This window comes from Anas acuta, chromosome 6 (genome assembly GCF_963932015.1).
Source record: "Anas acuta chromosome 6, bAnaAcu1.1, whole genome shotgun sequence".
NCBI lineage: Eukaryota > Metazoa > Chordata > Aves > Anseriformes > Anatidae > Anas > Anas acuta.
Window position 1 is genome coordinate 33226804 of NC_088984.1, and position 12981 is coordinate 33239784.

The window sequence follows — 12981 nt, forward strand, 5'->3', positions numbered from 1 at the left end:
TAAAGCCTTTAGGGAACCAACTACAATTCAGAAATACTAAATCAGATCTTCTAAAAAAAAAAAAAATCATAAACAAAACCCACCTAAGTACTTGAAAACTTGAAGTGCTTGCTTTTACCTAAGAAATTCAAACCAGCACAACCATGCTAATAGGAATTTAAATAGCTAGACAGAATATGTATAATATACTTTCTAAATTAAAAGGTATGAATTATTTCAAAATAGCGTCCTTCAAAAACATTATCTGTACAGACCTGCCCAGGAAAAGGGACACAGAACAAGAAGCAGATATCGTAATAGAAGAGAAACAGGGGAATTAATACAGTTTATGCAAGTTATCTGCTGCCACTAATCCCAAGTTCATTTGAACAGACTTACCTTGCTTCACACTTAGTGAAGTCATAGTGTTTACAAAAGAGGACATGATGATTGATTCATCCTCTGGGCACACTGAAAGATTCTAAAATAAATATTGTTACTATTAGTATTTCAAACTTAATTTTTGAAAAAACGTCAAATCCCACAACCAGTTTATCAGCTGCAGTCTGAAAAATACTTTATATAGTTCACAAAAAGTAACTTTATCAATGGATTATCGCAAATAGTACTATTTCACAACTTTTAGTTTTTAATTCATTGGTTGATGGAAAACACCTAAAAAAAGGCTGCTTCCAAACCAACACAGACTCAAAAGAGAAAAATCTGTCAGTAAACATGCCCACACATTTTCAGGCTGCAGTCATTTACAGAATGGTCACACAACATGTTTTTGTTATACAACAGACACCAAACATTTGTCTGACCTCTCCAGGCATCTGATCTGTCTGCACAGAAAATTTAGCCATGGCAAAATGTAACAGAGCCGACATCAGCATCACTTTGCTTCCCACAGAACCATCTAAAACCAGATTTCTACTAACACTGAATTAAATGATTTCTAACACCTGAAAGATAGCCCCCCAAAAGTCCTACAAAAAAGCAATAGTTCATGAAGAAGCAGTTTCAGCAACTGCTAAGATCACATTTCTGTTGAATGGAGATTGATGTAATTACAGATAAGACTGCCATTTTTAACCTAAAGGTTGAAAAAATCCTAATTATCATTTGCTTCTGTCTACTCTTGTATTTTATACTTTTTATGAGTTAACTACAACTAAAATGCAAACTACTTTCTTTTTTCCCCTCATTTCAGTTTGACCTTGAGGATCATCCTACAAATAACACAATATTTGTGCCATTTGTATAAGTTTTAGAATTCTTTCACTAAATCTAGAAAACCATCTTAGGAATTGATGACAAATCTCAAAAATATTTCATTTTGTTATCAACAGAACTGCTAACATGTAAGTATATAGTTATAAGCAAAAAAAAGAAATACAATTGTTTTGGCATTAAAAGTAAAATGAAGGATTCATTTATATTTAATAGTTTTAACAGCTGGGATAGAAACTGGTATTTAAACTGTTTCAGTAGTTTGTTATATAACAAACATGAACAGCAGAGTGAAAATAAGAAATGAACAGCAGAGTATATAAGTTCCACCTTTTGGTCATCGATGTACTACTGTTTAATGCATGGGAGTGATTTCTGAAAACAACATAAAAAGCTTAAAATTCAATAGAAGCTCTTCCAGTTTGAGGAGCTCAAGATTTCACAAAATTTGGGCTCCACCTAGTGGCCACTAGGGAATCAAATCAAAACAGTGCAGAAGTCCTGTCATTTCCTTGTCCGTGTAGACAAGAAAAATTATTTCTGCACTGCTCCTTCAGCAGCAGTATCTGTTCATCTGGATTACATCAAATCAGTCCTGAAAATTCAGTTAATGAACTCAAATAATTTCTACTGCCTTTACTTTAGGAACATTTTCTGCTTCGCAATAGGTGCTACTCAGTAAGAGTAATAGACACTTGCAGCTCTGGATGCAAATCTACACGGAACAAGAGAGGATGGTCTTCCAGGAAAAACCCACCACTCTCTTCTCTGTAAGAGCACCTCTCCCAGCTCTTACAGAGCCATACTCCGTGATGTTTTGAACAACCTGGGATGTCAAATTTGTTGAGTTTAAAACTGTTCTCTTCCACTTCTGTTTAACTTCTCTTTTTGCACAAGTTCATTATTTCCACATTCAACCTTACCTACTATATAAAAGACAATGTCCCCGTCACTCTCTAGAGTAGGAGGCTTCTTCTGACGTGACACCCTGTCAAAGTTCATCAAGTCTGCCACTACCTTCATAGTGGTATTTCATGTCTGAACTCTTCTCGCAAATGTCTGTGTTTCTCATGGCCATATACAGGCCTAAGTTAACTGCAAGTATAATTCACTTCCAGAGAATTTAAATTGAAATAGCCACTGAAGACACCTACATCTACTTGACTTCCTATTTAGGCTTAAGAATGTCAAACTACTTTTTTTTTTTTAATTTTTATTTTTCCCCTGGCAGCATACAAGAATACAGACTCTCAACCATTAGCTTCGATAACCAATTCTGTCATTTGGTTTCTAAATGGTGCTGCCATGATACAGTACTGATCCCAAGTATTTAAATTGCTTCTTAAACACAGTGATGCTAAATAAGGGAAATCATCCATTTGCAGAGTACGTTAAAACAGGATACCATGGGATTCTAGTTTCTCTCTTCGCCATCATTTGTTAAATGACACAGGCCATGTTTTCTCCATCATGTCAGAAAGCAACATCTTGAAAGAACATTAAGGGTACTATTCAGGCAGCACTGCTGCTTGCAAAAAAATTCAGAGAAGAAACATCTTACATAAAAGAATCACACTAATCAAGATCAGCTTGGTGCTCCTGCAAGTGCAATTACTTTTTCTTTTTTATTCTCAAAAGCGTGGCAATGCAAAACTGTAACACATTTAAGAATAAAGCAAACAATCATAGGAATTCCTGAAAATGTTAAAAGGAACCTCAGACCTCCAAGAGAAGCCTTTCATTAAATTCTTGCCAATCTCTATATCCTGATGTTAAAATAAATCATAGTTTACTCCTTGAGGAGAAAGGTAGTTTAATCATCTCTGAAGAGAACATTGCTTAATAACATTTAAGTATTCATATGGCAGCCAAAAGCACAACTCTATATCCCAGAATTAAACAGCAAACTCGGTTAGTTTTGCCTTATTCCATAGCGTTCACTAACATGCACAAAACCAGAACACATTTCATACATTTTGGACAAAAAGCCCTTCTTAAAGCCTGCAGAACCCCAAACCATTGTCTTGCCGTACCTGAACAAGCTCATTTAAGACCACTGCATCAAAGCCAGAGAGATACTGCACGTAGTATCTCTGCATCACTGGTCCATATTTCCGCACGTGTGCCCTGAGCTCCTCCATGTAAAATATTAGCTCAGCTATGTGCCTAGACAAGAAAAAACAAAGAACTTAAAAATAGGAAACATAAAATATGGAAAAGAATTTCTGTCAACGGAATGTTTCTCATGGAAATTCCCTCCTGTATTTTGCTTCTATTGTTAATACATAACACTTGTATTGAAATACTTGCTCATGTTTTAAAATAAGCTTACATAAGAAACTTTCATCTGCAAAGTAAAATACATTCAACAGGAGATAAATTAACAGGACCCCCTCATGGTAATTCTCCAAGGTTTGTACAACCCACGTATTTTCTGAAGAAGCCCTTTTGTAATGCTCAATTTGAATAAGTGTATTTCCTCATGAAGCAGTTAAATCCAAAAAACAGAACTGTAATAATTGCTTTTCTGAGCTCATGTCAGTAGATCTTTATTCAAAAAAAAAAAAAAAAAAAAAAAGACTTTTCAAGATGGTAAAATTTCCCCCTCTAGTGAGAGCACTGTACAGAGGACTACTTCATACCACCTGCTGGGCAGACATTAAATAAACTAAAAATAGTTTTAACACAGAGCAATTTTCGATGAGTAACTATCAGTATTCTAACACCTGCAATGCAACTTAAACTGAAAGCTTAAAATGCAGTTAGAGTGATAGCTTGTTGGATTAAATCCCATCCTGCCTGAGCAACAATCAGACGGCTTGACAAACTTCTCCAACATGCATTTTCTTTTGGCAGAAAAACTTCGTTCACATTTCACCTATTTAAACGAGACCAAAAAGAACACAGCCTTCAGAAGACCAAGGAGGCACAGTGCTAGAATTTTATGATGTTTTTTAAACCCAAGGTTATAACTCATGACATGACATGATGTTAACAGTGAGTTTTTGATCCCCAGGTTTTAAGTAAAACTGAGCAACTGTAATGGATGCTGACCACCCACACTTCGATCCAAGAGTATCACCAGGGAAGCTGTATAACAATAAAGATGGCTTTTACAGTAGAAGATGTACACGAAAAATTTCTGTAACACTTCAGAAAAATAGTGTATTTATCTGTGGTATCTCTATCCCTAGCACCTAGTCCACTGAAGGGAACTCAACGTTTTTCTGTTCCAGCTCTAGAAATAGCCTTGTGATTGACTGTCACTTGTCACATGAATACTCTTTAAGATTTCTTTCCCAAGATTGAACTGATGTGCTCTATTATCTTGAGAACAACTCAAGAACAACCAGTACTCTTCTGCCTACCCACATTTCTAAGGTTTCTTAATCCCATTTCTCATTTTTGACCTGTTTATGAGGATGCTAATGCTGTATTACATGAATAAATCTTATCCGATTTTGAAGACAGTTCTGCTACAATAAAGGAGATATTTACAAATGAATCTTTTTGACAGTTTCCTTCCCAACTCATCATTAATTTGTTAAATGCAAATAAAACTTTCCTGAAATCATTTTTATTTTAGAAATAAACTCTCTGCAGAAAATTAATTTTCACCAATGGGCTCCAGTTTCTAACACAATAAATACCCTAGCTTTCTGGTTTTGATGGAAACATTTAAGATTGTAAAGATTTTCTGGATAGTCCCAATTCTTTTTATCTATTATTTCCTGCTATTTCTTGCCGTCAAATGCATTTCCTCTATGAAGTTCACGTGAATATTTAAGGTATCACACTAAAAATTGTTAACGTACTTATCTATGAAATCATCTGCACTCTTCTTCGGCATATTGTCTGCATGACGAAGAAGCCAAATAATTTCATCACGAGCAAAGGATAATGCCATAAATACAAAAAGTGCCTGAAAAAAATAATCATAAGATATATATAAGAGTTGGACACCTTGTGCACACTAAGCAACAACCAGTCTCTACAACTAAACAATCTTAAAATCTAAGCAGGTTTTATCTTAGAGTAGGGGTTTTGGGTGGGTTTTGCCCTCCCTCAGAGGAACTGAATGGCACAGTATCACTGATGAACAAACTGTACCATTGCCTAAAGATGAAACTCAAGGACTGTAGTTACCTTGGGGCCCAGCAGGCCTGGCTGATCAGACAGGACAGTAGCCAGTTCTTTGAGTGCAGAACGTAAAAACTTGCGCCTCTCTCTATGCATTGAACCCCTACATCAAAAGAATAAACCAAAACATCATCGAATGTGCTAATCACAGTCATTTAATTTTTTCCCAGACATTTAAGGCCGAGTGTAGGTAGCTCACATCATACTAACTTCAAAAGTTTAGTATTTCAAAGGACATGGTTCATATGAAATTGGCATCTCCACCATCCATTCTGTATATTCCTGAAGTAAGGTTAAACTTAAAAAACTAGTCCTCTGTCTCTGGTCTGTGCTTTGCATTTGACTTCACTAAAACTTTCCTATTTAATTAGCATTCACATTAAGTAATTAGACAAGAAAAAAATGGAAAATACATTTATGCTTTCTCTCTGACAATCTGACAAATAATCTAAGACTTGGGAAGTTAAATCAATAATGGTATACCATTAGGCAAATCCAGAACAATCAGTGTATGGCCTCATTTGAAAACACACAATTAGGTCAAGATTCAGCAAGTCCTGTTTATACATTCTTTATAACTTCTTTGAGAAGGAAAACACTAAAAACTTACGCATGTGAAACTGCAGCTTCTTTACACTCTCTGATGTCATTAATACGTTTGTTGTAGCTGCAAGTAAACAAATAACCCAATGTGGTTAAAAGTATCAGTAGCACAATTCAGCAAGAGTTGGGACTTGGGAGGAGCTGCATTTCCATAGCTAGCAGGATACAGCAAAAAAAGCTCACCCTCAGAACAGCTCGGGCAAGACTTCTTTTCCCTGGATCAGATAAATGCTAAAACCGGATACCCAGGCCAAAACCTCTCTACTGAAGTGCTCATGGATTTCTCTGGTAGAGAGATCTCAACTTCATTTCTGCCTGAGTTTTCTTATGATGTATGGCAGGAATTGTGACAAATGCTTGCAACTTTTCAAGCAAACCCTGCATTGACAACATAATTTCTCTTCCCTTCCCTAGATTATGGTTTGTGGGCAAGATCATTAATTTTAAACATTTGCCATTTTAGAGACTGATTCACCAACATTTCTCAGAACTAAGATTAAAAAAAAAAGCATGATGGTTATGAATCAGGCTCCTCGAAATATGCATTAAAGAAACAGTCAAGACACTAAGCAAAAATGTTTTGGTATTGATTATCTGCAAGTGGATCTTACATGAAGCACAATTAACATTTTCAGGACAGGTCTTAAAGAAATGATACATGTACATATTTAACAGATAATCTGAAAGGAGAAAAAAAGAAAACTTACCCTCGTATGTTTACAAACAGGTCTTCTGCAGCTTTGTGAATATGAAATACTTCATCTCTAAACAAAGCCAAGCAAGAGCTGCTTTGAAGTGCAAGTTTCCAAAGGTTCAAAGCTGTAGCATCACTATTTAGGACTCCATGGCACAAAATAAATCCAACTTCAGAAGTTCACAATCACCGTGTGTCACAAACAAGACGCACAGAGACAGTAAGAGAACAGTGAGATTATTATGCATTTTCTCTTAAATTGTTTAATTAGCTTACTGAAACTCTGTATGGATAACATAATTATCCATCCATATATGTGTACAAATAAAAATACCTCACATTATGCTGTAGTAGAGGAATTGTTATATTTTTGCAGTATAAGTATCAAGTAATTCATTACAAGAATACAACTCAACTATTTTCATCATAATTACAAAAGCCACCATTTTTTAGTTTAAGTCTCGAATAAATTTATGACGAACTCTATTCCAGAATAAGCTGAATTCTAGCTTCACTGTAGGAAAAGTATGATACATAAACCCAAGGTTTAATCAAGTTTTCCAGAATCTGTTTTGAATCCAACAGTTTTTGTATGGTACAGGAAAACAAGCTGCTTTTCAATTTATTTTTTTTTAATACAACCATGAGCTGTTTCAGAAAATTTTACTCACAAATAATCCATTTTTCCATTGCATCCAGAGAGAGGTATTCACATGGCATCTGTCAGAAAAAAAACAGTAATTTGTAGCAAACTAATTATATCCAAAACAATACATTTCATGAGAAGTACTTTTTAGAAAAAGAGACAAAGTCTTAAATGCTAATGAATCACAAAAGACTGCTTCTGATTACTAACAAGTCATTGTTTCATCCCTTTAGAAACTAAGAACTTGAACATGAAATGAGATTCCATAGCCTCCTGTACCATGAACAGAAGTTGGACTTGATAATTCTTGTGGGTCCCTTCTAACTCAGATATTCTATGATTCTATGAAATGTTTTGTTTCAACCAACACTGTATTTAAGAAGATTTAAGAACACAAGGCTTCTGATGTATTACAATCACAACCTGACAGTTCTTTATTCTTGATTATCTCCCCTCCCCCAAAAAGATAAACCTTCATATCCCAAACGAGACAGCAAATGTAAATAGTTAATTTTTAAGGATGTATCAGTTCTGATTTTCAGTCTTTTGGCCCCAAAACACCTAGAGTACATAGGATACCTTCACTCTACATTGCAGGAGTAACTTCCCTTCATCACATTATCAGATACTAGAAATGAAGGCATGGGCTTATACACCAGAAGCTTTAATTAATGCAAAAAATCTTTCCCCAGTATAAAAGGATGCAGCTCTACCAACAAACCCATTAATTTCCCCTTTTCAAAAGTCATGTAAAGGTTAGCAAATAGAAAATGAAACATCCCTACACTGTTCCACAGAAAACATTGCTTAACTTTATCATATAAACCAAATTAAAAGGCCATACTGTGTCAGACTGTGCAGGATTAAGCATTGTACTAGGTGCACTGATGAGGCTCAGTAGTTGTGCGTTTCTCCACTGGTCAGCTGAGAGATTTCTTCGAGGATAGACCATCTGGAGTGAAATCAGAGCATCTGAAAGGGACTGAAAAGGAGATGGACAAAGGAGGTTGGTTAGAAGCTATGGAACGCATTAGCACAAAAGCCTTAATTCACTAAACGATCAGAAATTGAAACTGATGCAAATCACTACATGCTAAAACTGAAGTTCAAAAACTGGCACATTCCAAGCACAAAAGAAGTTAAATGCTATTTTTTCATTACTTATTCAAGCATCCTAATTGTGTTATTCCCTTCTCTGCCACTTCATTTATTATGTCCTTCCCACCTTGCAAGCAAACTGCAATGGTTTTGAGCAGATACTACAGGAGCATCTTCATAACAGATTGAGCATATCCAAGTAAGTGCGGTACCACGCTTTTTCCCTGTCTTCTGTGTCAATCCTAATGCTTGCATGAACCTATGAGGACCCAGGTCGAAGCAATAAACCAGCAGATTAAGACCACTCAGGGAAAAGAAAAGTTCTCTGCTGGAGCTAATATAGAGGGATAAATGGCACTGCTACTGCAAAACTGTGGGATGATAGAAGGACAACTTACGTGCACTCTTCCATGACAACTTAACCAAGTATGCACTTCTGCAGCATGCTGCCTGAAGGGATCTCTGACCCCAATTTATACCTCTAGTAGAGAATCAGCAGAAGTGCAGAAATTGGCCTGGAAAATGGCTTTACAAAACATTTCAAGGGAAAGGACTGGTCCATTATTAAAGGCAAATGCATAAACAAAGATGATACCAAAAAGAAGAGCATCTTTGCTACAGTGCACATGAGTAAAGATTACCTGGAAATCAGATTTTTAGCAACTTAAGTCTTAACGAGACAGGAATCATGTACAGGAAAGTGTAAAAAAAAGTAGAATTACTGAATATTGATTATTTAGACAAACGACAAGTATTTAAAACCCGTTCAGAGCACTTAAGAGAAGCAGCTGAAAAATTCTCTGAACTTAGCTACTATCTTCAAAAGTTTAAGGAAATGCATCAAATCTCAAGATACTACAACCAGTACCCAGATTTCAAAACATGAAGACAAAACTTTAAAACTTTAGGCAGTTACTTAGGATTTAACTTCATGTCATGTCAAAAATTCCAAAATAAGGTGTTAGGCAAACAATCTGCAAGCACCTAGAGAACAACACCTGCCATTCCAGGTTGGTCAGTACTGATCACATCAAACAAATCTAGTTTCCTTTGACAGGGCAGCACGCCTAGTGAACATGTAGGAAGTGATAAACAAGATATACATTGACTTTGGCAAGGCTTCCATCACTTTTCCAAAGGTATTCTCAGAAGAAAACATGGTCTAGATAAATCACCAGAGAACTGGTACACAAGCAGTTGTGTAAGAATACTAGTTTAAAAACATCTGTACAAAAGAGGCTAAAGGCTCGTTTAACTTCGCAGGGTCAAGTCAGCAGGACACACAATGCCAGCTTTTGCACACAGGAGATATTATTAAAGAGGCAGTGGTGATCAGCCATTCCCAGGATGCCCAATTTAAAGGCATTCCAAAGAAAAAACCCTCAGGTTACAAAACAGAAGGAGATACTCAGCTAGGATAGTAAGCCAGAAAATAATAGTTTCTTAGAAACATTATAAATCTCCTTCATTTCAAGCTACAAAGCAAACCAAAACACAGAACCAGCCACAGCAGATGAACCACAACTGATTTTTAAGCAATTTTTACTCCTTAGTGAATAAACAGGAATCTTACCAATGGGTCCTAGCATTCCCGTATTTCTATAGTTTTCATTTAATAGGGTATCAATCCTCAGTCCCATCCAGTATAAGTAAGAGTTCCTGTAAAATTTTACCTAGTAGTCTTGGACAAAAACTCCTGTGTATTTACTTTTTTTTTTTTTTTTTTTTAATCTCTGCTTGTCTCAGTTAAGATTACTGTGTTCCTGTAAAAAGTGGTTACATACTTTACTGTGAGGTACAAATTCCTCCATCATTTTCTTTAAAGGATTTTCATAGTCCACAATCATCTGGCCAAGGCGTGGATATTCTCTGTCACTAAAAGCAACAACAAATAATTCACTCAGGTGTAGTTATTTATTATGTGTTTTTTTAAATACATTTCCTACACAGCAGATATTTACCTTGCTCCATGTGTCATTTCATGAGCATAGTTATACAATCCAATGATAGCCTTCCTTTCTTCAATTCGAGACAGCAGTATCATTAGAGTCGTGTAGGTTATAATCAAATCTAGGTAGTTCTTCGTTAAATCAAAGTTTACAGTCTAGAGATTTAAAAAAATATATCAGTTTGAAACTCTTAGAAATAAGCATAAAACTCCTCATCTCTCCACCCATTTTCAGCCTTCTAAAAATACAACAGACTGTCTTGACCAGTACTTTTGTTCTGTTTGCATATAGACTTTGTATGATCTTAATTTATTCATCCAAATCCCCAGAACTGCTTGTATTTGTGAAAGCAAGCATGCAAATAAATCTTTTCAGGCCCAAGCATCACAGCTGACAGACAGAAAAGCTTTTCTTGGGTGTTACTAAGCACTCAACAAGTGTTGAACTGTATTTCAATAAGACTCTCTGAACTGTTCTGTATTAAGACTCCAATGTAAAAAGCTAGCACATACGCACTGACCTGCGACAATCATTCTGTAGGATAAGTGCCTGCTCCTCTTTTGTATTATGAAACTAAGTCAGCCAAAATTAAGAATAACTAAAACTAACAAGGTGGCATTATGAACAATAGGAAAGAAAGCTAAAACCAAAAGGAAAAGGTGTTTGAGTATTTTATTTTAAATATAACAGTCAGGTGTGTGTTCTTGCTTTAGCCAACAGAAGTGATGCCCACAAACATCCAAAAAAACACTAGGGGAACACTTATTATTCTTGTTTTTGAGCCTCACATGACTTAAGCATACAGACTGCAGTATATCTCTAAGAATTAACTAGCAGAAGCAACAACGCAAAAAATACAGTCTGTATTTTGCTGCTACTACTGCCCATAATTAGCCTGTTTAGAAGTACTCAGGAGATTTTACACTATTTATGAAAGTTAGAGATGCAAACATTATGATACTTGTATTTCTCTTGTTGTTATAACAGGAGATGTCATGTTTCTTGAGCTAAAATAAACAAGTCTTTTTAACTGTCCATGCAGAACTTGGATCAGAAACATTTTTAAGTGGCTTTTGAAAATTTAAACCCAGAAACTTACAATATCAAAGAAGACTTGGCAAGCATCAATAGTGTTCAGCAGCTCACAGACATGGTCCTTGAAAAACAAAACAGATCATTTTAGTTTAAAGAGATTTAAGTAAATCACTTAACTATGCTTAGTGACCAAGACGATGTTGATTTAAAAAAAAAACAAACATAACCACGAGTTCAAATGTTTCACTATGTAGTATTCATTCACAAATAAAAAACAGAAGCTTGATGTGACATATGTGCTGTACCTTACCTTAAATTCCATTACATCAACAAACGTGAAGTAGTATAACGCCAGGTTCTTCAAAATCTCCGATTTTTCTTTTTGTAGCTGAGCAAGCTGTTGCTAGAAGAGAAACAGAAACACATTTACAGTTCTGAGATCTTGAGAAGACAGTTGAAAAATAATACCTGAGAGATGCAGATTAACCACCAGGTCATATAAATAAATCTTAACATAGTTTTCTAAGCCTGAGGTTCTGTGTGTCTCTTAAATGCACACAAACTTCTCAAAACGGATCATTTAATAGCTGCTGACTATACTCTGAAGATAAAAATCAAATTAGTATACATTAGTACCAAAGTAATATTGTTTAGCTCAACTAGAGACGAAAATGGATAGTTAGGAAAACAGTGTTATCGTGTGTAAAATTAGCAAAAGCAGAACAGTACGTGAGCACAAATCAGTATGATAAAAAAATAATGACGTTACTCGAGGTGGGAAAAAGGTGGCAGGTTACAAATCTTACTACAGAAAAACATTATGCTTTTAAAGTCTGAACTTACCAAAAAGAATATCCAGGCAAAGCCACGTTAAGCATGCAAAATAAAATGTAGATACAAACATAAAATACAGTAACGGTTCTTTGACCAGTTCCATATAACACAATAATACATTCAAACAAAAGCAACAAAATAAAGAAACGAAAAAGAAGCAAAACACTAGCATTAGACACTGGTGGATAAAATGGAAGAGGCAAATGTGAATACAAAGGCGTAAAATAGTCCACATGGATTATTATTTTAAATCTGACAAAGAAATCTCCTTTTAATTTCCTTTTTTCTCCCCATTATTTTCTTCCAGCCAGACTGCTCACTTAAATGATTACAATACTAATTACTCTCTTGATATGCGAATTGAAGTGAATTAAAGCAATCTTGTAACACTTAATATGAAAAATTGCCCTAAGTATCTGTAACATTTTAAATTAAAGACTGGTCAAGTTAAACAGGGTTGTATTCTGAGCAAGAGCAATCGTTTATTAAGAAAAAAAATGTTCTGTTTTCAAGACTGAATAAAATGAAATGCATTCCTTTTGCGACTTCTGATACTCACATCTACTAGGAAATAGGTTATTGCCATTCAAATGGCAGCAGTACAAGATCTGCTTTCAAACAGGCCTTTGAGCTCTACTTTGACACTTGGTATGAATTTGCTACCAACTTTACACTTTAGCTGCCTTAAGCTCAGAAAATGAAGCATCCATAATCACTGGATGTAAAGGAAAGAGGACGTTGTACTTTCAGGGCTGCTTCATTAGTCCACG

At 35.4% G+C, this 12981-nt stretch overlaps 1 protein-coding gene across 4 annotated transcripts in view; it reads right to left on the reverse strand.

The window, feature by feature from the left end:
* Positions 1-12981, reverse strand: part of NCKAP1 (NCK associated protein 1) — a 59675-nt gene that overhangs the window by 26659 nt on the left and 20035 nt on the right. For 2 of the 4 annotated variants that reach the window (XM_068686438.1, XM_068686440.1), the window contains 12 exons: positions 11688-11774; positions 11442-11498; positions 10355-10497; positions 10178-10268; positions 8140-8277; positions 7321-7369; positions 6663-6819; positions 5963-6019; positions 5359-5455; positions 5028-5134; positions 3246-3378; positions 379-460 (listed from right to left, as the gene is read on the reverse strand). In XM_068686438.1, coding sequence (XP_068542539.1) covers positions 379-460; positions 3246-3378; positions 5028-5134; positions 5359-5455; positions 5963-6019; positions 6663-6819; positions 7321-7369; positions 8140-8277; positions 10178-10268; positions 10355-10497; positions 11442-11498; positions 11688-11774 — 1198 coding nt within the window. Of the gene's footprint in view, positions 1-378; positions 461-3245; positions 3379-5027; positions 5135-5358; positions 5456-5962; positions 6020-6662; positions 6820-7320; positions 7370-8139; positions 8278-10177; positions 10269-10354; positions 10498-11441; positions 11499-11687; positions 11781-12981 lie in introns of all 4 variants that reach the window. The other 2 variants (XM_068686439.1, XM_068686437.1) reach the window with 1 other exon arrangement.